The 24786-nt window shown below is 70.8% G+C and overlaps 1 protein-coding gene and 1 pseudogene across 3 annotated transcripts; one reads left to right on the top strand and one right to left on the bottom strand.

Annotated features, from left to right (window-relative positions):
- On the top strand, positions 1–11374 carry LOC142025119 (class I histocompatibility antigen, F10 alpha chain-like). 3 transcript variants are annotated; one of them, XM_075017638.1, is made up of 8 exons: positions 209–965; positions 6727–6996; positions 8570–8845; positions 9709–9987; positions 10269–10382; positions 10615–10656; positions 10755–10793; positions 11105–11374. In XM_075017638.1, the coding sequence occupies exons 1-7, from the start codon at positions 224–226 to the stop codon at positions 10778–10780; spliced, it is 1749 nt and encodes a 582-aa protein (XP_074873739.1). In that variant the 5' UTR covers positions 209–223; the 3' UTR covers positions 10781–10793; positions 11105–11374. The 3 variants fall into 3 exon arrangements, with proteins under 3 accessions (XP_074873740.1, XP_074873739.1, XP_074873741.1); XM_075017640.1 differs by lacking the exon at positions 209–965 and adding an exon at positions 6038–6425; XM_075017639.1 differs by lacking the exon at positions 9709–9987 and having other exon boundaries at positions 1–965.
- Positions 11375–17143: 5769 nt separating this feature from the next.
- On the bottom strand, positions 17144–24379 carry LOC142024700 (antigen-presenting glycoprotein CD1d-like; annotated as a pseudogene).
- Positions 24380–24786: the final 407 nt, after the last annotated feature.

A 24786-nucleotide genomic window follows, 5' to 3' on the forward strand; every position in this document is an offset into this window, starting at 1 on the left:
GCAGCGGGAGCGACGGTAGCCGGCTCCTGGCTCGGGGGCCGGGGGCTCAGAGTTTCCACTGGCGGCTCCCGGGGGGTGGGGGTGCCGTGCCGGGCGCCTGGGTTAGTCATCGCCGAGAAGGTGAGCTCACCCCCAGGGGACGGGACTGGGAGAAAACAAGCAGCAAGCCAGGCCGAGCCGCCAAGGCAGGAAGGAAGTGGGACACCCGGCCAGGGAGTGCGGAATGGACAGACGGGGGGAAGGGAAGGAAGGAAGGAAGCCCGAGCGGGATGGACGGACGGAAGGACAGACAGGGAGACAGAGGCCAGCCCAGGTGGGTTGGAGCACAGACGGAAAGACTGGTGGAAAGAAGCCAGCCCAGGTGAGCTGGAGAGGGGAGAGGTGGACAGAAAAACGGACAGGCCAGAGGCCAGCCCGGAGGACGGACAGACGGACACCAGCCCAGCAGCTTGGAGGACAGAGGGCCGGATGGACGGGCAGCCAGGCCGGAGGCCAGCCCGGAGGACGGACAGACGGACACCAGTCCAGCAGCTTGGAGGACGGAGGGCTGGATGGACGGGCAGCCAGGCCGGAGGCCAGCCCGGAGGACGGACAGACGGACACCAGCCCAGCAGCTTGGTGGACGGAGGGCCAGATGGACGGGCAGCCAGGCCAGAGGCCAGCCCGGAGGACGGACAGACGGACACCAGCCCAGCAGCTTGGTGGACGGAGGGCCAGATGGACGGGCAGCCAGGCCAGAGGCCAGCCCGGAGGACGGACAGACAGACACCAGCCCAGCAGCTTGGTGGACGGAGGGCCAGATGGACGGGCAGCCAGGCCAGAGGCCAGCCCGGAGGACGGACAGACGGACACCAGCCCAGCCAGGCCAGAGGCCAGCCCTGAGGCTCAGAGGGGACGTGGCAGCCGGGTGATGGGCGGCCTGGACCTGACCCGGTGGTGGCACTGTGGGAAGGTGGAGGCCAACGGTGGGGTCTGGGCCCAGCCAGCCCCCCATGGTTTGGGGGGGAGCTCCGGCCTGAGGGGCCCATGGGGCTCACAGACACCCCCGTCCCCGTCTGTGGGGAGTGGCCAGGAGAGCGGGTCTGGGGCTCACCGCTCCCTCGCCCGGCAATGCTGGAGCCCCACCCCGTCAGTGGGGGTCTGTCCATCCCTCCGTCGGCACACGGGGGGCAGAGCTGCTGTGGTCAGGGGACCGGCCTGGATCCCCACACAGCCAGGCCCTGCCCCACTCCCTGCCCCCTGACCAGCCAGGCCCTGCCCTGGGGGGTCAGCGGTGCTCCCTAGAGGCGACAGACCCTGGGGCAGGGCTCACTGGGGGCGAAGTTGACTCCCACCAGGGCCTGTCCTGAGCTGCCGTGGGGCAGGCTGCAAGCACAGGCTGTCCTGCGCCGGGGGCCTGCGGGAGGCCTGGCTGCCGGACAGGCGCTGGACGACGGACGGACGGACATGGGGGGGTGACTCACGCTTGGCTCACAGCCCACGGCCTCCCTCCCTCCCTCCCTTCATGTTGTTCCTCTAACGACACAGAAGAATCTCGCTGGCTCTGAATCAAGCCCCAGCCTGGGCTCTGCCGCTAGGACGCCTGGGTTCTTCCCTGGCCAGCAAGGCTGGGACGTGGGGGGATTGGGAGCCAGGACTCCTGGGTTTCCTCCCGAGCTCAGGCAGGGCAGTGGTGGGGGAGGGGCAGGACTCCTGGGTCCCCCACGGCTGGCAGAGAGAGGGGCTCCGGCGGGTTAGCTTGGGGGCTGTGGGGAGCTGGGTGGGGCGGCGGTTGCTGGGTGACGGCTGAGTGGGCCGTGACTCAGTGCCGGACCTGACCCGGGTGGGGGCGTCTGGCCAGGCCTGGCAGGTGCTGAGCTGATGGGTAGGGCAGGGCAGCTGGAAGGGCCCCGGAGGTTCCCCCCTGTCTGGCTCTTTCTCCCTCCCCAGCTAAAGAATGTGGGGCGTGGAGCGGACGTGAGCTCCCTCCAATGCCTGCGTACCCAGAGCCGACGGCGGGGCGGCGCAGGGGCACTAACACCCCACGAGAACCCAGGAGTCCTGGCTCTGCTCCCCCCACCTGCCAGGCACTAACCACCAGCCCCCACTGCCCTCCTAGCGCCAGGGAGAACCCAGGAACCCTGGCTCCCAGCCCCTGCTCTAACCACCAGCCCCCACTGCCCTCCTAGAGCCGGGGAGAGCCCAGGAGTCCTGGCTCCACTCCCCACACCTGCCAGGCACTAACCATCAGCCCCCACTGCCCTCCCAGCGCCAGGGAGAACCCAGGAGTCCTGGCACCCAGCTCCTGCTCTAACCACCAGCCCCCACTGGCCCCCCAGTGCCGGGGAGAACCCAGGAGTCCTGGCTCCCACCCCTGCTCTAACCACCAGCCCCCACTGCCCTCCCAGCACCAGGGAGAACCCAGGAGTCCTGGCTTCACTCCCCCCACCTGCCAGGCACTAACCATCAGCCCCCACTGCCCTCCCAGTGCCAGGGAGAACCCAGGAGTCCTGGCTCCCAGCCCCTGCTCTAACCACCAGCCCCCACTGCCCTCCCAGCACCGGGGAGAACCCAGGAGTCTGGTCTGGGGGCTTGCTGGTGGGTCGCAGGAGCAGCCGGGGGAGAGCCAGGGTACTGGCTGGTCCCGCCCCCAAGCCCGGCCCGGCCCGGCCCACATCTGGGATCCATCCTCCTCCAGCTGCAAAAGTTCACAGCCCGCTGACGCCTCCAGCCCTGAGCTCATCCTCAGCTCCCGCCGGCTGCTGAGTCACCCCACCCCACGCACTGCCCCACAGCGCCTCCTGGGGGGCAGCCCCCGCCCCACACATTGCCCCACAGCACTGCCTGGGGGCAGCCCCGCCCCATGTACTGCCCCCCAGTGCCTCCTGGGGGCAGCCCCGCCCCACGCACTGCCCCCCAGTGCCTCCTGGGGGCAGCCCTGCCCCCCAGCGCCTCCTGGGGCCAGCCCCGCCCCACGCACTGCCCCACAGCGCCTCCTGGGGGCAGCCCCCACCCCACACACTGCCCCACAGCACCTCCTGGGGGCAGCCCCGCCCCACGCACTGCCCCACATCGCCTCCTGGGGCCAGCCCTGCCCCACACACTGCCCCACGGCACCTCCTGGGGCCAGCCCTGCCCCATGCACTGCCCCACAGCACTGCCTGGGGCCAGCCCCGCCCTACGGCACTGCCCCACAGCACCTCCTGGGGCCAGCCCTGCCCCACACACTGCCCCACGGCACCTCCTGGGGCCAGCCCTGCCCCATGCACTGCCCCACAGCACTGCCTGGGGCCAGCCCCGCCCCACGGCACTGCCCCACAGCACCTCCTGGGGCCAGCCCCGCCCCACGCACTGCCCCACATCGCCTCCTGGGGGCAGCCCCCACCCCACGCACTGCCCCACAGCACCTCCTGGGGGCAGCCCCGCCCCACGCACTGCCCCACATCGCCTCCTGGGGCCAGCCCTGCCCCACACACTGCCCCACAGCACCTCCTGGGGGCAGCCCTCCTGCTAGGGGCGCACTCCCCGCTGCCCCTCCCCACAGCAGAGCCCTAAGCAGGCGGGGGGCACTGAGCAGGCTGTCGGGGAGGACAGACAGGGCCGGGCAGGCCTGGGGGGGGCCGGACTACGGGGCGGACAGACAGCGCATGGAGGCGGACAGACAGACGGACTGACAAGCAGGGGTGGGCAGACGGATGGACGGACAGACAGACAGATGGGCGGGGCCGGGGGGGGGGCAGACAGACGGGCAGGGCCGGAGGGGGCGGACAGACAGACAGACAGACGTGCAGGGCCGGGGACGGACGGACGGACAGACAGACAGATGCGCAGGGCCGGGGGGACGGACAGACAGACAGACAGGCAGGGCCGGGGGCGGGGGGGCGGACGGACAGACAGACAGAGAGACGGGCAGGGCCGGGGGGGACGGACGGACGGACGGACAGAGAGACAGACAGACGGCCAGTGCCGGGGCGGGGGGCCAACAGACAGACAGACAGACAGACGGGCAGTGCCGGGGGGGGGACGGACAGACAGACAGACAGACAGACGGGCAGTGCCGGGGCGGGGGGCGGACAGATAGACAGACGGGCAGTGCCGGGGGACGGACGGACAGACAGACGGGCAGGGCTGGGGGGGCAGACAGACGGGCAGTGCCGCGGGGGACGGACGGACAGACAGACAGACAGACAGATGGGCAGGGCCGGGGGACGGACGGACAGACAGACAGACAGACAGATGGGCAGGGCCAGGGGGGCGGGGCGGACAGACAGACAGACAGACAGACGGCCAGTGCCGGGGCGGGGGGCGGACAGATAGACAGACGTGCAGGGCCGGGGGACGGACGGACAGACAGACACACAGACAGACGGGCAGTGCCGCGGGCGGTGGCGGACAGACAGACAGACAGACAGATGGGCAGGGCCGGGGGACGGACAGACAGACAGACACAGAGACAGACGGGCAGTGCCGCGGGCGGTGGCGGACAGACAGACAGACAGACAGATGGGCAGGGCCGGGGGATGGACAGACAGACAGACAGATGGGCAGGGCCGGGGGATGGACGGACAGACAGACACACAGACAGACGGGCAGTGTCGTGGGGGGTGGCGGACAGACAGACAGACGGGCAGGGCCGGGGGACGGACGGACAGACAGACAGACAGACAGATGGGCAGGGCCGGGGGGGCGGGGCGGACAGACAGACAGACAGACGGCCAGTGCCGGGGGGGAGGGGCGTGAACAGACAGACAGACGGGCAGTGCCGGGGGGGGGGGGGTGAACAGACAGACAGACGGGCAGTGCCGCGGGCGGTGGCGGACAGACAGACAGACAGATGGGCAGGGCCGGGGGACGGACAGACAGACAGACAGATGGGCAGGGCCGGGGGACGGACGGACAGACAGACACAGAGACAGACGGGCAGTGCCGCGGGCGGTGGCGGACAGACAGACAGACAGACAGATGGGCAGGGCCGGGGGACGGACGGACGGACAGACAGACAGACAGATGGGCAGTGCCGCGGGGGACGGACGGACAGACAGACAGACAGACAGATGGGCAGGGCCGGGGGACGGACGGACAGACAGACAGACAGACGGGCAGGGCCGGGGGACGGACGGACAGACAGACAGACAGACAGATGGGCAGGGCCGGGGGGGCGGGGCGGACAGACAGACAGACAGACGGCCAGTGCCGGGGGGGAGGGGCGTGAACAGACAGACAGACGGGCAGTGCCGGGGGGGGGGGGGGGGTGAACAGACAGACAGACGGGCAGTGCCGCGGGCGGTGGCGGACAGACAGACAGACAGACAGACAGATGGGCAGGGCCGGGGGACGGACAGACAGACAGACAGATGGGCAGGGCCGGGGGACGGACGGACAGATAGACACAGAGACAGACGGGCAGTGCCGCGGGCGGTGGCGGACAGACAGACAGACAGACAGATGGGCAGGGCCGGGGGACGGACGGACGGACAGACAGACAGACAGATGGGCAGTGCCGCGGGGGACGGACGGACAGACAGACAGACAGACAGATGGGCAGGGCCGGGGGACGGACGGACAGACAGACAGACAGACGGGCAGGGCCGGGGGACGGACGGACAGACAGACAGACAGACAGACGGCAGGGCCGGGGGACGGACGGACGGACAGACAGACAGACAGACAGATGGGCAGGGCCGGGGGACGGACGGACGGACGGACAGACAGATGGGCAGGGCCGGGGGACGGACGGACGGACGGACAGACAGACAGACAGACAGAGGGGCAGGGCCGGGGGACGGACGGACGGACACACAGACAGACAGACGGGCAGTGCCGCGGGGGACGGACGGACGGACACACAGACAGACAGACGGGCAGTGCCGCGGGGGACGGACGGACAGACAGACAGACGGGCAGTGCCGCGGGGGACGGACGGACGGACAGACAGACAGACAGACAGAGGGGCAGGGCCGGGGGACGGACGGACGGACACACAGACAGACAGACGGGCAGTGCCGCGGGGGACGGACGGACGGACACACAGACAGACAGACGGGCAGTGCCGCGGGGGACGGACGGACAGACAGACAGACAGACAGACGGGCAGGGCCGGGGGACGGACGGACAGACAGACAGACGGGCAGGGCCGCGGGGGACGGACGGACATACAGACAGACAGACAGACGGGCAGGGCCGGGGGACGGACGGACGGACGGACACACAGACAGACAGACGGGCAGGGCCGGCCCGGCCCCGGGCAGCCGCCAAGTCCCTCCCCCGCCTCTCGCACTTTCATTTTCACTTTCCGGGCGCCGCTGGGCGGAACCCCGCTCCGGACCCCCCCCCGGCCGGGCTCCCGGACGCCTGGGTCCCTGGGCGCTGCAGGGGGATGGGACCCCGCGAACACCTGCTGCTGCTGTGGCTGGCGCTGGGGCCGCTCCCCGGTGTGGCCGAGCCAGGTGGGTCGGGGTGGGGGAAGGACCGGACCGGACCGGACCGGACCCCCCTCCAGGGCTGGAGCCGGGGGCTGTGCCAAGGGGGACCCCGGGTGGCGGGGGACACAGGAAGGGGGTGGGGCGGGGGCTGTATGGGGCGGTGGGGGCGGGGCCAGAGGAGGTGGGGGGTGGGGGGCTGGACTGGGGGGGTGAGGGCGGGGCCAGAGGAGGTGGGAGGCTGGGGGGCTGTATGGGGCAGTGCCAGGGGGGCAGTGGGGGTCACAGCGTGGTGGGGACCCTCTGAGCTCAGCCCCTCCTGCCGCAGGCCCCGCTGTGCCCCACCGCCTGGCCTACCACTACGTGGGCACCTACGACGCCGGGGGGCTGCTGGAGTTCGGGGCGGCCGGGCTGCTGGACGGGGCCCCCCTCGACGGCTACAACCGCACCACCCGCGCCAAGGTGCCGGCCCAGCCCTGGGTGGGGGCGGGGCTGGACCCCGAGTACTGGCGCCGGGGGGGGGCCTCACGCGCCGCCAAGGAGGACTGGTTCCGCCGCAACGTGGAGACCCTCAAACAGAGAACCAACCAGACCCAGGGTGAGACCCCCGGTGCCCGACCCCCGGCGCCCTGGAGCCCCCAGCGCCCGACCCTCAGTGCCCTGCCCAGAACCCCCCCCCAGCAGCCGACCCCCAGCGCCCTGCCCGGAGCCCCCCCAGCACCCGACCCCCAGCGCCCTGCCCGGAGCCCCCCCAGCACCCGACCCCCAGCGCCCTGCCTGGAGCCCCCCAGCACCCGACCCCCAGCGCCCTACCCAGAGCGCCCCCAGCACCCGACCCCCAGCGCCCTGCCCGGAGCGCCCCCAGCACCCGACCCCCAGCGCCCTGCGTGGAGCCCCCCAGCGCCCGACCCTCAGTGCCCTGCCCAGAACCCCTCCCCCAGCAGCCGACCCCCAGCGCCCTGCCTGGAGCCCCCCAGCGCCCGACCCCCAGCGCCCTGCCCGGAGCCCCCCCAGCGCCCTGCCTGGAGCCCCCCAGCGCCCGACCCTCAGTGCCCTGCCCAGAACCCCCCCCCAGCAGCCGACCCCCAGCGCCCTGCCCGGAGCCCCCCCAGCGCCCTGCCTGGAGCCCCCCAGCGCCCGACCCTCAGCGCCCTGCCCAGAACCCCCCCCCAGCACCCGACCCCCAGCGCCCTGCCTGGAGCCCCCCAGCACCCGACCCCCAGCGCCCTACCCAGAGCGCCCCCAGCACCCGACCCCCAGCGCCCTGCCCGGAGCCCCCCCTGCACCCTGCCTGCAGTCCCCCAGCGCCCGACCCCCAGTGCCTTGCCCAGAACCCCCCCCCCAGCACCCGACCCCCAGCGCCCTGCCCGGAGCCCCCCCAGCGCCCTGCCCAGAACCCCCCCCAGCACCCGACCCCCAGCGCCCTACCCAGAGCCCCCCCAGCACCCGACCCCCAGTGCCCTGCCCGGAGCCCCCCCAGCACCCTGGAGCCCCCAACGCCCTGCCCAGAGCCCCCCCTGCACCCTGCCTGCAGGCCCCCAGCACCCGACCCCCCGCGCCCTGGAGCCCCCAGCGCCCTGCCCGGAGCCCCCTCAGCACCCGACCCCCAACGCTCTGCCTGGAGACCCCCAGCACCCGACCCCCAGCGCCCTGCCCGGAGCCCCCCCAGCACCTGACCCCCAACGCTCTGCCCAGAGCTCCCCCAGTGCCCTGTCTCCCAGCCTGGAGCCCCACCAGTGCCCTGCCCGGAGCTTCCCCAGTGCCCCCAGCACTCTGCCCCCCGGCCTGGAGCCCCCCGCCCAGTGTCCCACTGCCCCCCAACTCGGAGCCCCTCACTGCCGTCCACCTGCCCAGCCAGCAGCCCCCGACCAACCAAGCGCCATGAATGGGTCTGATCGGAGTCCGGGGCCCCACCTCCTGCAGCGAGGAGTTCCAAGGGTTCACGCGTGCTGGGGGGACGACACCCTCCTGCCCCCTCATGCCGGGGGACCCCAGGATTCCAGTGCCCAGCCCCCCCCGCCCCGAGCCACCTGTGCCCCTTGAGCGCCTCACCCCACTCCTCCCCACCCCCATCTCCCCCTCTCCCATGACGGCCCCCTGTCCCCGGAGCCCCACGCTCCCAGCCCCCTGGGGCCGCCAGCCACCCACGCTGACCCCCGGCTCCGTCCCAGGCCGGCACACGCTGCAGTGGTCGCTGGGCTGCGAGCTGGAGCCCGGGGGGCTGGTGCGCGGCTGGTACCAGCTGGGCTACGACGGGGAGGACTTCGTGGTGTTCGACGGCGGGAACCGGCGCTGGCTGGCGGCTGCGCCCTGGGCCGAGGCCACCGGGCGCCGCTGGGATGCCCAGCCCGAGTTCGCCCGGCAGCTGCACAGCTACCTGGGGGACACCTGCGTGGAGTGGCTGGGCCGTTTCCTCCGCAGCCGGCGCGCCTGGGTCCGCAGCGCAGGTACGGGGAGGGGGGGTGCCCGGGGGTCCGCAGCTCAGGTACGGGGGTACCTGGGGGTCCGCAGCGCAGGTACAGGGGGGCGCCCGGGGGTCCGCAGCGCAGGTACGGGGGGGAGCGCCCAGGGGTCTGCAGCGCAAGTATGGGGGGGGGGGCCCGGGGGTCCGGTCACCTCACAGATTGGGGCTGGATGACCCCCAAGGAAGGGGCAAGGGATGACCCCCAGAGAGGGATTGGGGTGACTGCCAGATGTGGGGCAGGGTGACCTCCAGGCAGGGCTGGGCGACTCCCGCTGTGGGGCTGGGAGATCCCAGGTGGGGGGTGACCTCCAGGCAGGGCTGGGCGACCCCCGCTGTGGGGCTGGGAGATCCCAGGTGGGGGGGGACCCCTGGGCAGGGCTGGCGACCCCCGATGTGGGTCTGGGAGATCCCAGGTGGGGGGGGACCCCTGGGCAGGGCTGGGCGACCGCCGATGTGGGTCTGGGAGATCCCAGGAGAGGTGAGGACCCCGGGCAGGGCTGGGCGACCCCCGCTGTGGGGCTGGGAGATCCCAGGAGAGGTGGGGACCCCCGGGCAGGGCTGGCGATCCCCGCTGTGGGGCTGGGAGATCCCAGGTGGGGGGGGACCCCCGGGCAGGGCTGGGCGACCCCCGATGTGGGGCTGGGAGATCCCAGGAGAGGTGGGGACCCCGGGCAGGGCTGGGCGACCCCCGATGTGGGGCTGGGAGATCCCAGGAGAGGTGGGGACCCCGGGCAGGGCTGGGCGACCCCCGCTGTGGGTCTGGGAGATCCCAGGTGAGGGGGGGACCCCCGGGCAGGGCTGGTGACCCGACGTCAGGCCGTGTCTGATCACCCTGCCGCCCCGCAGCCCCCCCCCAGGTGCAGGTGTGGTCGCGGCCAATGCCCGGGCGCCAGGGCTGGCTGGCGCTGTGGTGCCAGGCCGGGGGCTTCCCCACGGCGGATGTGGCGGTGACCTGGCTGCGGGGGGCGGCGGTGCTGGTGGAGGCAGAGGTGGGGCCGGCGCTGCCCAGCGGGGCTGGGACCTACCAGCGCCGCAGCCGCCTGCTGCTGCCTGAGGGCCAGGCCGGGGGGGTGCGCTGCCGGGCCACCCACGGGGACCTGGACGCGCCGCTGGAGGCCCTGTGGGGTAAGAGCCCCCCGTGTCCCCCACTAAAAGTACCCCCTCCCCTCCCCTCCCCTCCCCATGGTGCCTGGCTAAGCCCGCCCCCAAGTTCCCCCAGCCCCCACTCCACCCCTCCCCCACCAAGCCGTCCTCCCCCGATTCCACCCCTCCTCCACCAGGCTGCCCCCCATTCCACCCCTCCTCCACCAGGCCACCCCATCCCCCCTCCACTCCTCCCCCACCAGGCTGCCCCCCCGTGCCCATGCCCCCCCCCACTAACCGTTCTCCCCTTGGCTCTCTCCCAGCCCCCGAGACCCCGAGTGCCGAGGGCGTCTCCCCCGGGGTTGTGGCCGGGGCAACTCTGGGGGCGCTGGGAGGCCTGGCCGGTGCCGGGGCGCTGCTGCTGTGGGGGAGGCGAGGTAAGAGGTTATTGAGTGGGCGGCAGAGAAGGGGGGATCTGACTTCAGCCTCCAGCAGGGCCTGGGGGCGGCTGCTCTTAGGGACGGTGGCCTCGCATTATGGGGAGGTGGAGGCTGGGACCCCCATCTCTGGGGGTGGTGGGTCCTGGCTGGACACGGTCCGAGCTGGCATGGTCTGATTCCCTGAGAACGGACACAGCTCATCACACCCCACGCTCCTTGTGTCCTGCAGCTCGCCGCCCACTCAGGTGCTCCAGGCTGGACCTGATCACAGGTGAGAGACCCGTGTGCCCCCCACCCCGGGCTCTGCTGGCCTGCCCCCCTCCCTGCCCCCTTGCCGGGGCACTGGCTAACTTCTGCCCTCTCTGCCAGAGAATGAGGAGCCTGAAGGCAGCTGATCCAGTGGGTCAGGTAAGTGCCCCCCCTCACAGTCCCCCCACCTTACCCCCCACTGCCACCTCTGCCCCCCCACCCCCTGTCCCCATCACAGCCCCTCGGCTCCCCCAGCCCCCAACCGCTCACCACAGCCAGCTCCACACCAGCGGGTTTCTGATCAAGGCAGAGATCCCCCTGCATGGTCACATCAGGCCCTCCCCGCCATCAGCCACCCCGTGCACCGCACACCTGCCCCGCCGTGGGCTCTGTCTTGGGGACCCGCCATACCCAGCCAAGCCCTTTGCCAACATTTCCACGTCCCCCCCAGCTCTTCTCTCCCCCCACAGGCCAGATTTCCCACCCGGACGCCTGGGTTCCGAGCAGCCAGAGCAGGTCATGCCCGGGGCTGGAGGTGGCACTAGGAGGGACCCGGACAGGGAGCTGGGGCTCTGATTGCTGCCCAGTTCTGCTCCTGCGCCCCACTCCGGACGGGGCAGGAAGGGAAGCGGTGGAGGAGGTGAGGTCGGAGGGCGCTGCCCTGGCCCCACTGGATGTACAGCACCGAGCGCCCGGGGCAGACCTGCAATATGGACAATAAAGAATCGTTTCTCATTGTCTCCCTGTCCTGTGCCCTGCTGCCCCCTTGAGCCAGCCTGGCCCTGCCCCGTTCTTAACACCCCACCCCCTGAGCCAGCCTGGCCCTGCCCCGTTCTTAACACCCCACCCCTGAGCCAGCCTGGCGCTGCCCCGTTCTTAACACCCCACCCCCTTGAGCCAGCCTGGCGCTGCCCCGTTCTTAACACCCCACCCCCTGAGCCAGCCTGGCCCTGCCCCGTTCTTAACACCCCACCCCTGAGCCAGCCTGGCGCTGCCCCGTTCTTAACACCCCACCCCCTGAGCCAGCCTGGCCCTGCCCCGTTCTTAACACCCCACCCCCTGAGCCAGCCTGGCCCTGCCCCGTTCTTAACACCCCACCCCTGAGCCAGCCTGGCCCTGCCTCGTTCTTAACACCCCACCCCTGAGCCAGCCTGGCGCTGCCCCGTTCTTAACACCCCACCCCCTGAGCCAGCCTGGCGCTGCCCCGTTCTTAACACCCCACCCCCTGAGCCAGCCTGGCGCTGCCCCGTTCTTAACACCCCACCCCTGAGCCAGCCTGGCCCTGCCCCGTTCTTAACACCCCACCCCTGAGCCAGCCTGGCCCTGCCCCGTTCTTAACACCCCACCCCTGAGCCAGCCTGGCGCTGCCCCGTTCTTAACACCCCACCCCCTGAGCCAGCCTGGCGCTGCCCCGTTCTTAACACCCCACCCCCTGAGCCAGCCTGGCCCTGCCCCAGTCTCTGCTGCCCCCCTGAGCCAGCCTGGCCCTGCCCCGTTCTTAACACCCCACCCCCTGAGCCAGCCTGGCGCTGCCCCGTTCTTAACACCCCACCCCCTGAGCCAGCCTGGCCCTGCCCCGTTCTTAACACCCCACCCCCTGAGCCAGCCTGGCGCTGCCCCGTTCTTAACACCCCACCCCCTGAGCCAGCCTGGCCCTGCCTCGTTCTTAACACCCCACCCCTGAGCCAGCCTGGCCCTGCCCCAGTCTCTGCTGCCCCCCTGAGCCAGCCTGGCCCTGCCCCGTTCTTAACACCCCACCCCCTGAGCCAGCCTGGCCCTGCCCCATTCTTAACACCCCACCCCTGAGCCAGCCTGGCCCTGCCCCGTTCTTAACACCCCACCCCCTGAGCCAGCCTGGCCCTGCCCCGTTCTTAACACCCCACCCCTGAGCCAGCCTGGCCCTGCCCCGTTCTTAACACCCCACCCCCTGAGCCAGCCTGGCCCTGCCCCGTTCTTAACACCCCACCCCTGAGCCAGCCTGGCCCTGCCCCGTTCTTAACAAGGGCTGGGGGGAGGCAGGAATTATTAGGGGCACCGGCAGGGCTGGGGGGGCAGGGGCTGCAGGGTGGTAGGTGGGCACCGGCAGGGCTGGGGGGCAGGGGCTGCAGGTGGGAGTTGGGGGGACTGGCAGGGCTGGGGGACAGGAGCAAGGGGCACCGGCAGGACTGGGGGGGGCAGGGGGGCACCGGCAGGGCTGGGGGGGGGCAGGGGCTGCAGGGTGGTAGGTGGGCACCGGCAGGGCTGGGGGACAGGAGCAAGGGGCACTGGCAGGGCTGGGGGGGGCAGGGGGGCACCGGCAGGGCTGGGGGGGTAGGGGCTGCGGGTGGGAGTGGGGGGGACTGGCAGGGCTGGGGGACAGGAGCAAGGGGCACCGGCAGGACTGGGGGGGGCAGGGGGGCACCGGCAGGGCTTGAGGGGGGGTCAGGCATTTTTAGGGGCACCGGGAGCTGGTCCTGCCTTCCCAGGCCTGGCTGGGGGTTCCCAGGCCCCAGCGCCGTTCCAAGGCCCGGGGCGCCCTCTATGGGCCGAGAGAGGCCAAGACACCCCAGTGGAGAAGGCACCTGCCACCTGGACCATGTTCTGCCTATGAGAGCCCCTCTCCGAGCCAGGGAGAACCCAGGAGTCCTGGCTCCCAGCCCCTGCTCTGACCACCAGCCCCCACTGCCCTCCCAGCTCCGGGGAGAACCCAGGAGTCCTGGCTCCCAGCCCCTGCTCTGACCACCAGCCCCCACTGCCCTCCCAGCACCAGGGAGAACCCAGGAGTCCTGGCTCCCAGCCCCTGCTCTAACCACCAGCCCCCACTGCCCTCCCAGCACCAGGGAGAACCCAGGAGTCCTGGCTCCCAGCCCCTGCTCTAACCACCAGCCCCCACTGCCCTCCCAGCTCCGGGGAGAACCCAGGAGTCCTGGCTCCCAGCCCCTGCTCTAACCACCAGCCCCCACTGCCCTCCCAGCGCCAGGGAGAACCCAGGAGTCCTGGCTCCCAGCCCTGCTCTGACCACCAGCCCCCACTGCCCTCCCAGCGCCAGGGAGAACCCAGGAGTCCTGGCTCTCAGCCCCTGCTCTAACCACCAGCCCCCATTGCCCTCCCAGTGCCAGGTGGGAGCTGTGGGGAAGCGGTGCTCGCACTTGGCGCAGGGGTAGGGCCGCTGGCCCGTGTGTAGGTGCCTGTGGGTGAGCAGGTTGGAGCTGACCCAGGAGGGCCAACCCCATCCCACCCCCCAGGCCCTCCCCTGCTGGCCCCGATTCTGAGCCCAATCCTGAGCAGGGGAAGTGCAGCGGGGGGAGGGGGGTAAGCCCAGCTCTGCCCCGGCTGCACAACGCGGGTGTCACACAGCCCTGGGAAGACAGAGGGAATGCAAACCCGTGTGCACGCACAACTCTGCACACACACTTGTGCGCAAACGCACTTGTGCACACGCACACGTGCACGCTCTTCACGTCCACACACACCTGTGCACACACTGCCCTGCATGACACATGCACACATACACTTGTGTGCACCCCCCACTCTTCACGTCCACACACGTGTGAACACACCCACACATACGACATCAACACGTGCACATGCACTTGTGCGCACATGCACACACACGCTCTTCACATTCACACGTGTGAACACACCCACATCAACACATGCACATGCACTTGTGCGCACACCCCCCCATGCTCTTCACATCCACACACGTGTGAACACACCCACACATACCACATCAACACGTGGACATGCACTTGTGCACACCCCCCCATGCTCTTCACATCCACACACGTGTGAACACACCCACACCAACACGTGCACATGCACTTGTGCGCACCCCCCATGCTCTTCACATCCACACACGTGTGAACACACCCACACATACCACACCAACACGTGCACATGCACTTGTGCGCACCCCCCCACGCTCTTCACATCCACACACGTGTGAACACACCCACACATACCACATCAACACGTGCACATGCACTTGTGCGCACACACCCCATGCTCTTCACATCCACACACGTGTGAACACACCCACAAATACCACACCAACACGTGCACATGCACTTGTGTGCACACCCCCCACGCTCTTCACATCCACACACGTGTGAACACACCCACACATACCACATCAACACGTGCACACGCCCACGTTGTTACAGTGTGGGGGGACCCCAGGCCCTGCCCCCCACCCGACGCACCTCCCAGCCACCAGAGAGAACGGGGTTGTGTAGCAGCAGGGCCACAGCACAGCCTGGCTGGGGGCGGGGGGCTGGGGGGGGGCGGGTTGGTGCACCTGTAGCATCACAACCCCTCCCCCACCAGCCCAGCCTGGCCCACCTTAAACCCTGACACTTCCATTAGGGGGTGATGTGCTTTGCTGGGCCGGACCCACTGCTTCTGAGTGGGGTGGGGCAGAGCCGGGCTCCCTCTCCAGCCAGGCCCAGGCTGGGCGCGCGGCGGGAACCCCTGTGCCACCCGGGCCGGACGCATGGCTCTGCGAGGGGCCGGCACGGGGGCTGTGCCGCGGGCAGTGGCTGGCAGGCCATCCTTCCAGGGCGGTGGCGGCTGGTGCCTGCCTGGCGTGGGGCTGGGCCCGCCAGCCGCGAAGGGAGGGAGGGGCGGCCCTGGAAGGCCAGGCCTGTCCGCGAGCTATGGGGGTGCTGCCCCCAGCCTGGGCCTCTTCTGCTCCTGGCCCCACGGGGGCCGCGCCGGGAGAGGGGAAGGAGCCCGAGAGAGCCCAGCCCAGCTGCGTGGGTGCTCGTGCAGCTGCAGCCAGTGCGGCGAGGGCCTGTGGTTGAAGGGAGCCGCGTTCCCACGCCGGGGGGCTCAGCCGGGCTGCACTCGGCGCATGTGGTGCTACAGCCGTCCCGCCGGGGCTCCAGCGCAGACGCCACCGCCGGCCGCAGAGGTTTTCCCAGGGGCGCTGGCGAGCCCCAGTTCCGTGGGAACAGCCGGGCGGCGCTGGCGGCGGGGGGGCCGGCTGGGGATGGCAGACGCCCGCCAGCGGCTGCACCACCTGCAGGACAAGGACGAGGAGCTCCCCAGCAGATGGGCGGGGAGAGGGGTCGGGCAGGCTCCGGCGCATGGGGCACGCGGCACCTCCGGCTGGGCCCGGTGCAGCAGGGCTGTGGGCTACGGAGAGGCACCCTCAATACAACCCATGGTGGGGAGAGGGGCCCAGAGGGGTCCCCGAGCCGGGCCCTGGCCTCCTCCCTCCCCAGCCAGCCCCACTCCCCCGTTCCAAGCGCCCCAGGCAGGCCCCTTCTCCTGCCCCTGTCCCGGCTCCTAGGCAAGAGGTGTCAACAAAGGACCCTGGGCCCGAGTCTGCTGGAGAGGAGAGGGGAGGCCAGGAGAGGAGAGGAGAAGAGGGGAGAGGCCAGGCGAGGCGAGGCCAGGAGAGGTGAGGCCGGGAGAGGCGAGGCCAGGAGAGGTGAGGCCAGGCCAGACCAGGCCAGGCCAGGAGAGGTGAGGCCAGGAGAGACGAGGCCAGGCCGGCCGGGAGCCCTGTGCGGCAGGCAGGGCGAGCACAACCGGGGCAGTGAGCAGGACGGGGGACTCGGCCGTGGGGTCACCCCTGCCTTTGGCTCTGGCTCCCATTGGGGGCCTGTCCTGCAGGGGGACCTGGCGGGGCTCAGAGAAGAGCTAGAAAGGTGGGGGAAAGGCCGGGTGAGAGCAGCCGCAGGCAGTTACCCCACCAGCACCGAGCAGGGCATGGGGGCTGCAAGGCCCAGTGGGGCAGAGGGGGCCTCGGGCTCCCAGCCCATCAGCCCCACAGCCGGCTGATTTCTGCCCCCTCTCCCTGCAGGGCTCCCGCCCCTCAGACCCCGCGGCCGGCAGGAGCCTGCGCCCCGCTCAGCCAGCACCTTGTCCAGCCCAGGAGCGCAGAACTGGGGCGGCGCCTGGGCAGCGGTCGGGTCCCTCAGGCCCACAGACCAGCTCTCCCAGCCCCAGGCTCCCTCGCTCACCCGGGAGCCGCGCGTGCCAGGGGGAAGGGGCAGGAGCTCTGGGGTGCCAGGACCCTCGCAGCAGCCGAGGGCAGAGCTGTGCCACACGGACGCACTTGCCTCCTCGGGGCGGTTTGTACCAGCAGCTTTTATTCCAGGACCTCAGCTCCCCACGCAGGGACCGGGGCAGAACCCAGGAGTCCAGCTGCAGCGCTGCCCCCCAGCCCACCCTAACCACCGGCCCTCCACAGCCAGCACTGGTCTCAAGGCTGCTTCCTGCAGGGCCGTGGGGCCCAGGCCTGCCCAGGGAGCCTGGCGTCCCCCAGCCCCAGCTCCGGAGTGGCGCTGAGCTCAGCCCAGCCCAGCCGTATGGAACCACCGCCCTCCCCAGCGCCCCCCAGGCCAAGCCGCTTGCTTTCTGGGCCCCCAGCTCAGCCCCAGCGTCCCCACCCCGACCCTTTGTGTGCGCGGCCAGGCCCGCCCCCGGCAGCTGGGCAGCTCCCCACAGTCCAGGCCAGGCCTGGCTCCAAGCAGCTCCAGGGTCCCACTGACTCACAGTGGCCCCCAGGCACTAATGTGCCCCGAATGTCCCCGGAGGCAGAGATCCCACCCGATCTCCCAGCGCCCCGATGCGGAACGGCCCTCAGGGTGCTCAGCCCCGAGCTCCATGTCCCCGGCAGAGGGGCAGCTCCCCACACCGGGGCCAGCACCGCCCCTCAGGGCCTGGACTGCCCCGGTCCGACGTCCCGGTAGCCCCTGCAAGCAGAGAGCAGCAGGGTCAGTTATGGGGGGCCGCAGCCCCACCCCCACCCCCACCCCCACCCCCGGGCGGGAGAGACTCACCTGCGTCTGCACCGCACGAGCACCGCGGCCAGGGCGGCTACGGCCAGAGCCCCAGGGTGATGCCCACGGCCAGGCCGGGGCCCCAGCGCCTGCTGTGCTCTGCAACGCACGGGGGCTGTGCTGGAACTGGGGCGCGGTATGGGCCCAGCTCCTCCAGCCCCCCAGTGCCCTGCTCCCCCCCCGACCCCCCTGCCCTCAGCCCTGACCCCGCCCGACCCCCTGCCCTCAGCCCTGACCCCGCCCTGACCCCTGCCCTCAGACCTGCCCCCAGCCCCCTGCTCCCCGCCCCGACCCACTGCCCCAGCCCCCCAGCCCCCTGCTCCCACCCCAACCCCTGCCCTCAGCCCTGCCCCCGCCCTGACCCCCTGCCCTCAGCCCTGCCCCCAGCCCCCTGCTCCCCGCCCCGACCCACTGCCCCCAGCCTCCCACTCCCCCACCCCAACCAGCTGCCCTCAGCTCCTCCAGCCCCCAGCGCCCTGCTCTCCGCCCCGACCCACTGCCCCCAGCCGCCAGCCCCCAGCCCTCTGCTCCCCGCCCCGACCCACTGCCCCAGCCCCCGAGCCCTCTGCTCCCCGCCCCGACCCACTGCCCCCAGCCCGCCAGCCCCCAGCCCTCTGCTCCCCGCCCCGACCCACTGCCCCCAGCCCTGCCCCCACGCCAACCCCTGCCCCCAGCCCCCAGCGCCCTGCTCCCCCACCCCGACCCACTGCCCCTCAGCCCCCAGCGCCCTGCTCCCCCACCCCGACCCACTGCCCCCAGCCATGCCCCCACGCCGACCCACTGCCCTCAGCCCCCCAGCTCCCTGCTCCACCACCCCAACCCCCTGCCCCCACCCCGACCCACTGCCTCAGCCCCCAGCGCCCTGCTCCCCGCCCCAACCCCCTGCCCCCAGCCCCCCAGCCCCCAGCCCTCTGCTCCCCCACCCCGACCCACTGCCCTCAGCCCCCAGCGCCCTGCTCCCCCCCCGACCCCCTGCCCCCAGCCCCCCAGCCCCCAGCCCCCTCTCCCGCCCCCGACCCACTGCCCCCAGCCCTGCCCCCACGCCAACCCACTGCCCTCAGCCCCCCAGCGCCCTGCTCCCCCCCCGACCCACTGCCCCCTAGCCCTGACCCCGCCCTGACCCCCTGCCCTCAGACCTGACCCCGCCCTGACCCCCTGCCCTCAGACACCTGCCCCCAGCCCCCTGCTCCCCGCCCCGACCCACTGCCCCCAGCCCCCCAGCCCCCCTGCTCCCCACCCCAACCCCCTGCCCTCAGCCCTGCCCCCGCCCTGACCCCCTGCCCTCAGCCCTGCCCCCAGCCCTCTGCTCCCCGCCCCGACCCACTGCCCTCAGCCCCCCAACACCCTGCTCCCCACCCCGACCCACTGCCCTCAGCCCCCCAACACCCTGCTCCCCACCCCAACCCCCTGCCCTCAGCCCTGCCCCCGCCCTGACCCCCTGCCCTCAGCCCTGCCCCCAGCCCCCTGCTCCCCGCCCCGACCCCCTGCCCTCAGCCCCCCAGCGCCCTGCTCCCCGCCCGACCCCCTGCCCCCCAGCCCCCCCAGCGCCCTGCTCCCCGCCCGACCCCCTGCCCCCAGCCCCCCAGCCCCCAGCCCTCTGCTCCCCGCCCCGACCCACTGCCCTCAGCCCCCAGCGCCCTGCTCCCCGCCCCGACCCCCTGCCCCCAGCCCCCCAGCCCTCTGCTCCCGCCCCGACCCCCTGCCCCCAGCCCCCCAGCCCTCTGCTCCCCGCCCCGACCCACTGCCCCCAGCCCCCAGCCCTCTGCTCCCCGCCCCGACCCACTGCCCCCAGCCCTGCCCCCCAGCGCCCTGCTCCCGCCCCGACCCCCTGTCCCCAGCCCCCAGCCCTCTGCTCCCCGCCCCGACCCCCTGCCCTCAGCCCTGACCCCGCCCTGACCCCCTGCCTCAGACCTGCCCCCAGCCCCCTGCTCCCCGCCCCGACCCACTGCCCCCAGCCTCCCACTCCCCCACCCCAACCAGCTGCCCTCAGCTCCCCCAGCCCCACCGTTCAGCCCACATTCCACCCCCTCAGTCTCCACCTGCTTCAGTTCCACTCCCTGATCCTGTCTCCAGTCCCGCCCCACTCAGCTCCCCCATCCTGTCCCCCCTGGCCCATCCCTCTGCCTCCCGGCGCCCCATCCCGGTGCCCCCACCCGCCCCTGCCCCCTCTGCCTCCCAGCGCCCCCATCCCGGTGCCCCCACCCGCCCCTGCCCCCTCTGCCTCCCAGCGCCCCCATCCCGGTGCCCCACCCGCCCCTGCCCCCTCTGCCTCCCAGCGCCCCCATCCCGGTGCCCCCACCCGCCCCTGCCCCCTCTGCCTCCCAGCGCCCCATCCCGGTGCTCCGCCCACCCCTGCCCCCTCTGCCTCCAGCGCCCCATCCCGGTGCTCTGCCCACCCCTGCCCCACTCAGGAGGGCAGGAAAGCCCCTGCCCAGGGCCATGCACCTACCCCAGGGGATCAGGAGGCCGCGGGGCCCCAGGCTGCTGTGCTGCACCCGGCAGCGTAGCGGTGCCCGGCGCCCGGCCCCACGGCCAGGGAGCTGCGCAGCTGGTAGGTTCTGGTCGGCGTTGGGCAGGATCCCGCTGGAGTCCAGCCGCCGGCCCGGCCCCACCTCCTCCCCGTCTGCAGCCAGGCCACGCGGATGGGCCGGGGGTAGAACCCGCTGACCCGGCAAACCAGCAGGAACAGCACCAGGGGATCGGCGGGGGGAGGCGCTCGGGCGAACACCACGGCCACCGGCCGCTCTGAGACGGGGAGAGGGGCCGGCTCAGCCTGAGCCTCAGGGGCTCCCTAGCCCAGCCCAGCTCCACTGCCGGGGGCAGGCCTGGCCTCTGCTGCCCTGGCCGGAGCCCGGTTCTACCCCCTGGGCACCGACAGCCAGGGGATCCCCCTTCGCTCCCTGTGCTGTGCTGTATGGCTGGGAACGGCTGCCGCGCGCCACCCCAGCCACAGCTGCATTTGCACAGCTACCCTGGGGTCCTGTACCCATCGTCCCCACCCCCAGAGGGGCTCAGCACCGGGGGGAGGGATCCCTGCACTGACAGGCCCCTGCCCCACCCCAGAGGCGGCTGCTCTCAGCAGGGGGTGATGGATCCCTGCACTGACAGGGCCCCTGCCCCACCCCAGAGGTGGCTGCTCTCAGCAGGGGGTGATGGATCCCTGCACTGACAGGCCCCCGTGTCCCACCCCAGAGGTGGCTGCTCTCAGCAGGGGCGCAGGATCCCTGCACTGACAGGCCCCCGTGTCCCACCCCAGAGGTGGCTGCTCTCAGCAGGGGGTGATGGATCCCTGCACTGACAGGCCCCCGTGTCCCACCCCAGAGGTGGCTGCTCTCAGAAGCGAATCCCGACCCCCGGCCGAGGTGGTGCTTGGCAGCGAGCGACCCGCAGCCTCACCCTGCCTGTCCAGAGACTCGTTCCCGTGCTGGAGGAAGCTCTTGATCTCGCTGACGCAGGTTGTGCCCAGGAGCGCCTGGATCGTGCTGATTGTGCCCTTGTCCTGGTTGAGCCGGTGCTGGCAGTAGAGTGCCCCCTCGTCCTGCACGCACGCCACCCAGGCGCCCCTGCCCACGTGAAAGCTGAGGAAGTCCTCGCCATTCACCCCGGCATCGTAGAAGCCCGGGAGGTGCCGTTGGGGTGCAGCTCACAGCCGAAGGAGCCCTGGATCACAAAGGGGTCTGGGGAGCACAGAGCCTGGCTGAGCGGTCGAGTGCAGCTGGCTCGGGGGCTGAACTCAGACGCCGAGGAGTTAAACCAGCTCTCCTGTCCAGCTGCTGACCTGGCCTCTGTGCTACCAAAGCGCTGCAGGCTGCTGCGTGCGCGAGCAATGGACGCCCGAGGGAGGCGGGTGGGAGAAGGAAGCTGGGCGTCAGCCGTCAGCACCAGCGGGCTGCGACAAGAGGTGAGCGGCAGAGGAACCTGGAGGGCAGACGCGCGCTCCAAGGGGAGCAAAGCCCACCGGTCCCAAGGCAGGAAACCTCTCTCAGAAGGGGGCTGCTCTGCCACAGCCTTTGGGTGGGTCGGCCGCTTCCCTGGGACCTCTGCCCGGGCTGAGAGGAGCCTGGTCCCGACCCAGCCTCGGCCGACTAAGGGACAGCGAGGGGCAGACTGGGAACTAGCACAACTGCTGGCGCACGGGCTCAGGCGAGGCCTTGGTCTGTGTCCACACAGCGAAGAGCCGGGCCCGGGCACCTCAGGCTGACAAGCGACTCTGGGAGGGGCTCTGAGAGTGGGCCTGGCCGCGCTACAGGACTGCTGGCTCCGGCTGCTCACCCGTGTGCCGAGCACGCGCTGATGGCTTTTCTTCTGCCCCTTGTGATGGAGCGGGGGGGGGGGTGCATGTGTGAGTCAGGCTGGGTGTGGGAGACAAGCAGAGCAGCTCCCAGTGGCTAAGGATGACCCTGGGGCTACACCTGGCAGGTAACACCTCTGCCCTGAGCAGGGAGGAGGGAGGAGCCGAGCTGGGTTTGAATCGGGGGCGGCAGTTAGAGGCTGGGGGAAGAGGAGCTGGAAGGAGCCAGCCTGAGGAGGGGGAAAGCTGCACCCCAGAGGGGCCCCCCTCGGGGTCTTCTCCCCAGGACGGGTTGGAAGGACTGTCTCTGGCTGCTGCGCTGACGCTTCTGTGAGAAACTGGGCATCTGTTGCCTAATAAACCTCCTGTTGTACCTGCTGAGCGAGAGTCACTCCTGCCAGCGGCCGGGGTGCAGTGCAGGGGGACCCCTGAACCCCATCACACCCCTCCCCAAAGGGGAGGTATCGCCTCTTCCCCCAGCAAGGCCCTGGGTGCCTCTTGTAAGCGCAATGTGGAGACACCTCTTTTAACTGGCTTCTCGCTGGAGGTTTGAAATACTGTCAAGTCATTTGCTGTGTGGTTGTGTTAAGCCCTGTTCCACGGAAATGCCCTTCTGCTTCGTAGAACTGTTCCTAGGAGTGGGGAAGTGAAGACAAAACTCTCTGTGCCCTTCCTCTGAACGTGCATATTCATAAGACTGCTCTGCCAGGCTGTGCACGTGCACCAGCCGGCTGCCTGGGGGCCGCCTGCCTGAGAGAGAGGCCTGTGTAAATGAAGGCGTCTTGCACAGGGACCCAGGTTTTGTCTTGTCATCACCGGAGCAGGGCAGGGCACGCAGGCCCCATCCCTGCTAGGGAGCTGAGCTCCGGCTGCAGTCTGGCCCCAGCGCTGGCCGCCTGCCCATGGGGTGGAGAGTGGGACATGGGGGTTTCCCCTCTGGGGGCACCGGCTCCAAGCAGCCGAGGACCAGGGTCGGGCTGGGCTGTGCTGGCAGGACACACTTGGCTGCTGCAATGAGTGTGTCAGTTCTCAGCAGCCCGGGGGACCCCTCAGATGCTGGAGTTGAAAGTTTTATTCTCTTTTAAACTTTGAATTTTAAGCTTAACAGGGTAGCAGAGGAAGGTCACAGTAACAGGTGTAATATTTATTGATTTTACCGATGAAGTTCTTTAACTGAATATCTGCCTCCTGCGTTAGAGCTCAGTGAATTTAGGAAATAAGAGACAGGTTTGGTATTGTGTCGATGTCAATAAGATCACAGGATGATGTTGAAGGCTGAAGCCTTAAGTGTTTGATTTGTGACACCTTTGCTCGGCTTTTCTCTGAGAGCGCAGGTAAGAACCGTGGAGGATGAGGTGTGACACTGGTGTCTGTGTCGAGATAAAGATGGGAGGGAAGGTTATCCCCGGGGCCAGATGGCCAAGGCAGGAGGGGCGAAGCGTGGGTGAAGACAGACTCCACGGTGCCAGAGAAGGACCATCAGTGCGGTGCGCACCCCCGGTCGAGAAGCGATCGCAGGGGCAGATGGACGACCCTAAAGCACAGAGCAGGCACCCCTAGGACAATGGATTACGGGCTGAGCCTTTCGGAGATGTTTTGCAAACGATGGGCGTCGGAAAGGGAACGCCCCAGTCACAGGCCGGCACAGCAAAGGGTTATAAGAGCAGGGGGCTTTGCCGTGGGACCTTGAGTTCGTCTGGCCCCACCAACCCCACGAGAGCATCGGATGGCGACGGCCACGGCCCTGCTCCCCCGCTGTGATCAGCCTGGGTGGCCCCTAGATTGATCCAGGCTCTGGACTGGTAACTATCTCGCGTGCTTCGTTTAAAGCGCAGCACAGATGGCTCCATACTCACAGCTGCGGCCACCAAGCAGCTGAGGACCAGGGTCGGGCTGGGCTGTCCCGGCAGGACACACTTGGCTGCTGCGATGAGTGTGTCAGTTCTCAGCAGCCCAGGGGACGACCCCCCCCCCCCCCCAGACGGCTCCATACTCACAGCTGCGGCCCTGCTGCTGAGCTATTCTGTTCACCAGCCGGATGAAGTTGAACAGGTAGCGATGTATCACCAGCTCCAGCTCCTGCCACTGCTTGGGGGTCAGCCCCTCCCGGGCCCAGGGCTGCAGGAAGCGGATGGGGCAGGCGCTGCAGCTCATGGCGTGGGTCTCCAGGTCGCCCAGCAGGGCCAGCCCCTCCGTGGTCGCGGCGCTGGCGTTGTGGAAGACGGTGGGTCTGGAGAAGCCGCAGGGAGACAGACCCTGGGGACAGGAGGGGAGGCTGCAGGCGGGGCAGGCCACAGGCAGCGAATCTGCCCCCTAAGCAATATGCAGCTGGCGTCCCCCTGCTAACCACCACTGGGCCTCGCCTCCCCGCCCCTCGTCCCCACAGCCAGGGTCCCTGCCCCAGCACGACACCTGCCCCCCAGCACACAGGGCGGCCACAGGGGGTCCCCACTTACCCGCCAGGGCCCCGCACCCCCAGGGCAGGAGCAGCAGCGGGAGCAGCGCCATGGCAGGGGAAGGCAGATCAGGGGCCCAGGGATCTGCACATGGCTCCAGTTCCTCCCCAGCACCACTTCTGCTTTGGTCTCCCTCTCGCACCTCTGCTCGCAGGCTGCCGGCCCCCGGCCAATCAGGGCAGAGCGAGGCGGGGAGCGGAGGCGGTGCTGGGGAGGGACTCCCATGGGTGACCTGCCTCCCACTCACAGTCCGGGAGCCTGGGCTGCGGCTGCTCCCGGCACGTCCGCTTGAGCTGTCCCTGGGCTGTGGGGCCGCTCTGCCTGCCTGGGGAGAGCCCCCCCCACCCCCACCCTGCAGCCCAGCCCCCAGCACCCCTGCCTGGGGAGAGCCCCCACCACGCCCACCCTGCAGCCCAGCCCCCAGCACCCCTGCCTGGGGAGAGCCCCCACCACGCCACCCTGCAGCCCAGCCCCCAGCACCCCTGCCTGGGGAGAGCCCCCACCCTGCAGCCCAGCCCCACCTGCCTGGGGAGAGCCCCCACCTCCCCCACCCTGCAGCCCAGCCCCCAGCACGGCCCTGGGCCACAGTCCAGCCCCACCTGCCTGGGAGAGCCCCCACCACCCCCACCCTG

This window comes from Carettochelys insculpta, chromosome 22 (genome assembly GCF_033958435.1).
Source record: "Carettochelys insculpta isolate YL-2023 chromosome 22, ASM3395843v1, whole genome shotgun sequence".
NCBI lineage: Eukaryota > Metazoa > Chordata > Testudines > Carettochelyidae > Carettochelys > Carettochelys insculpta.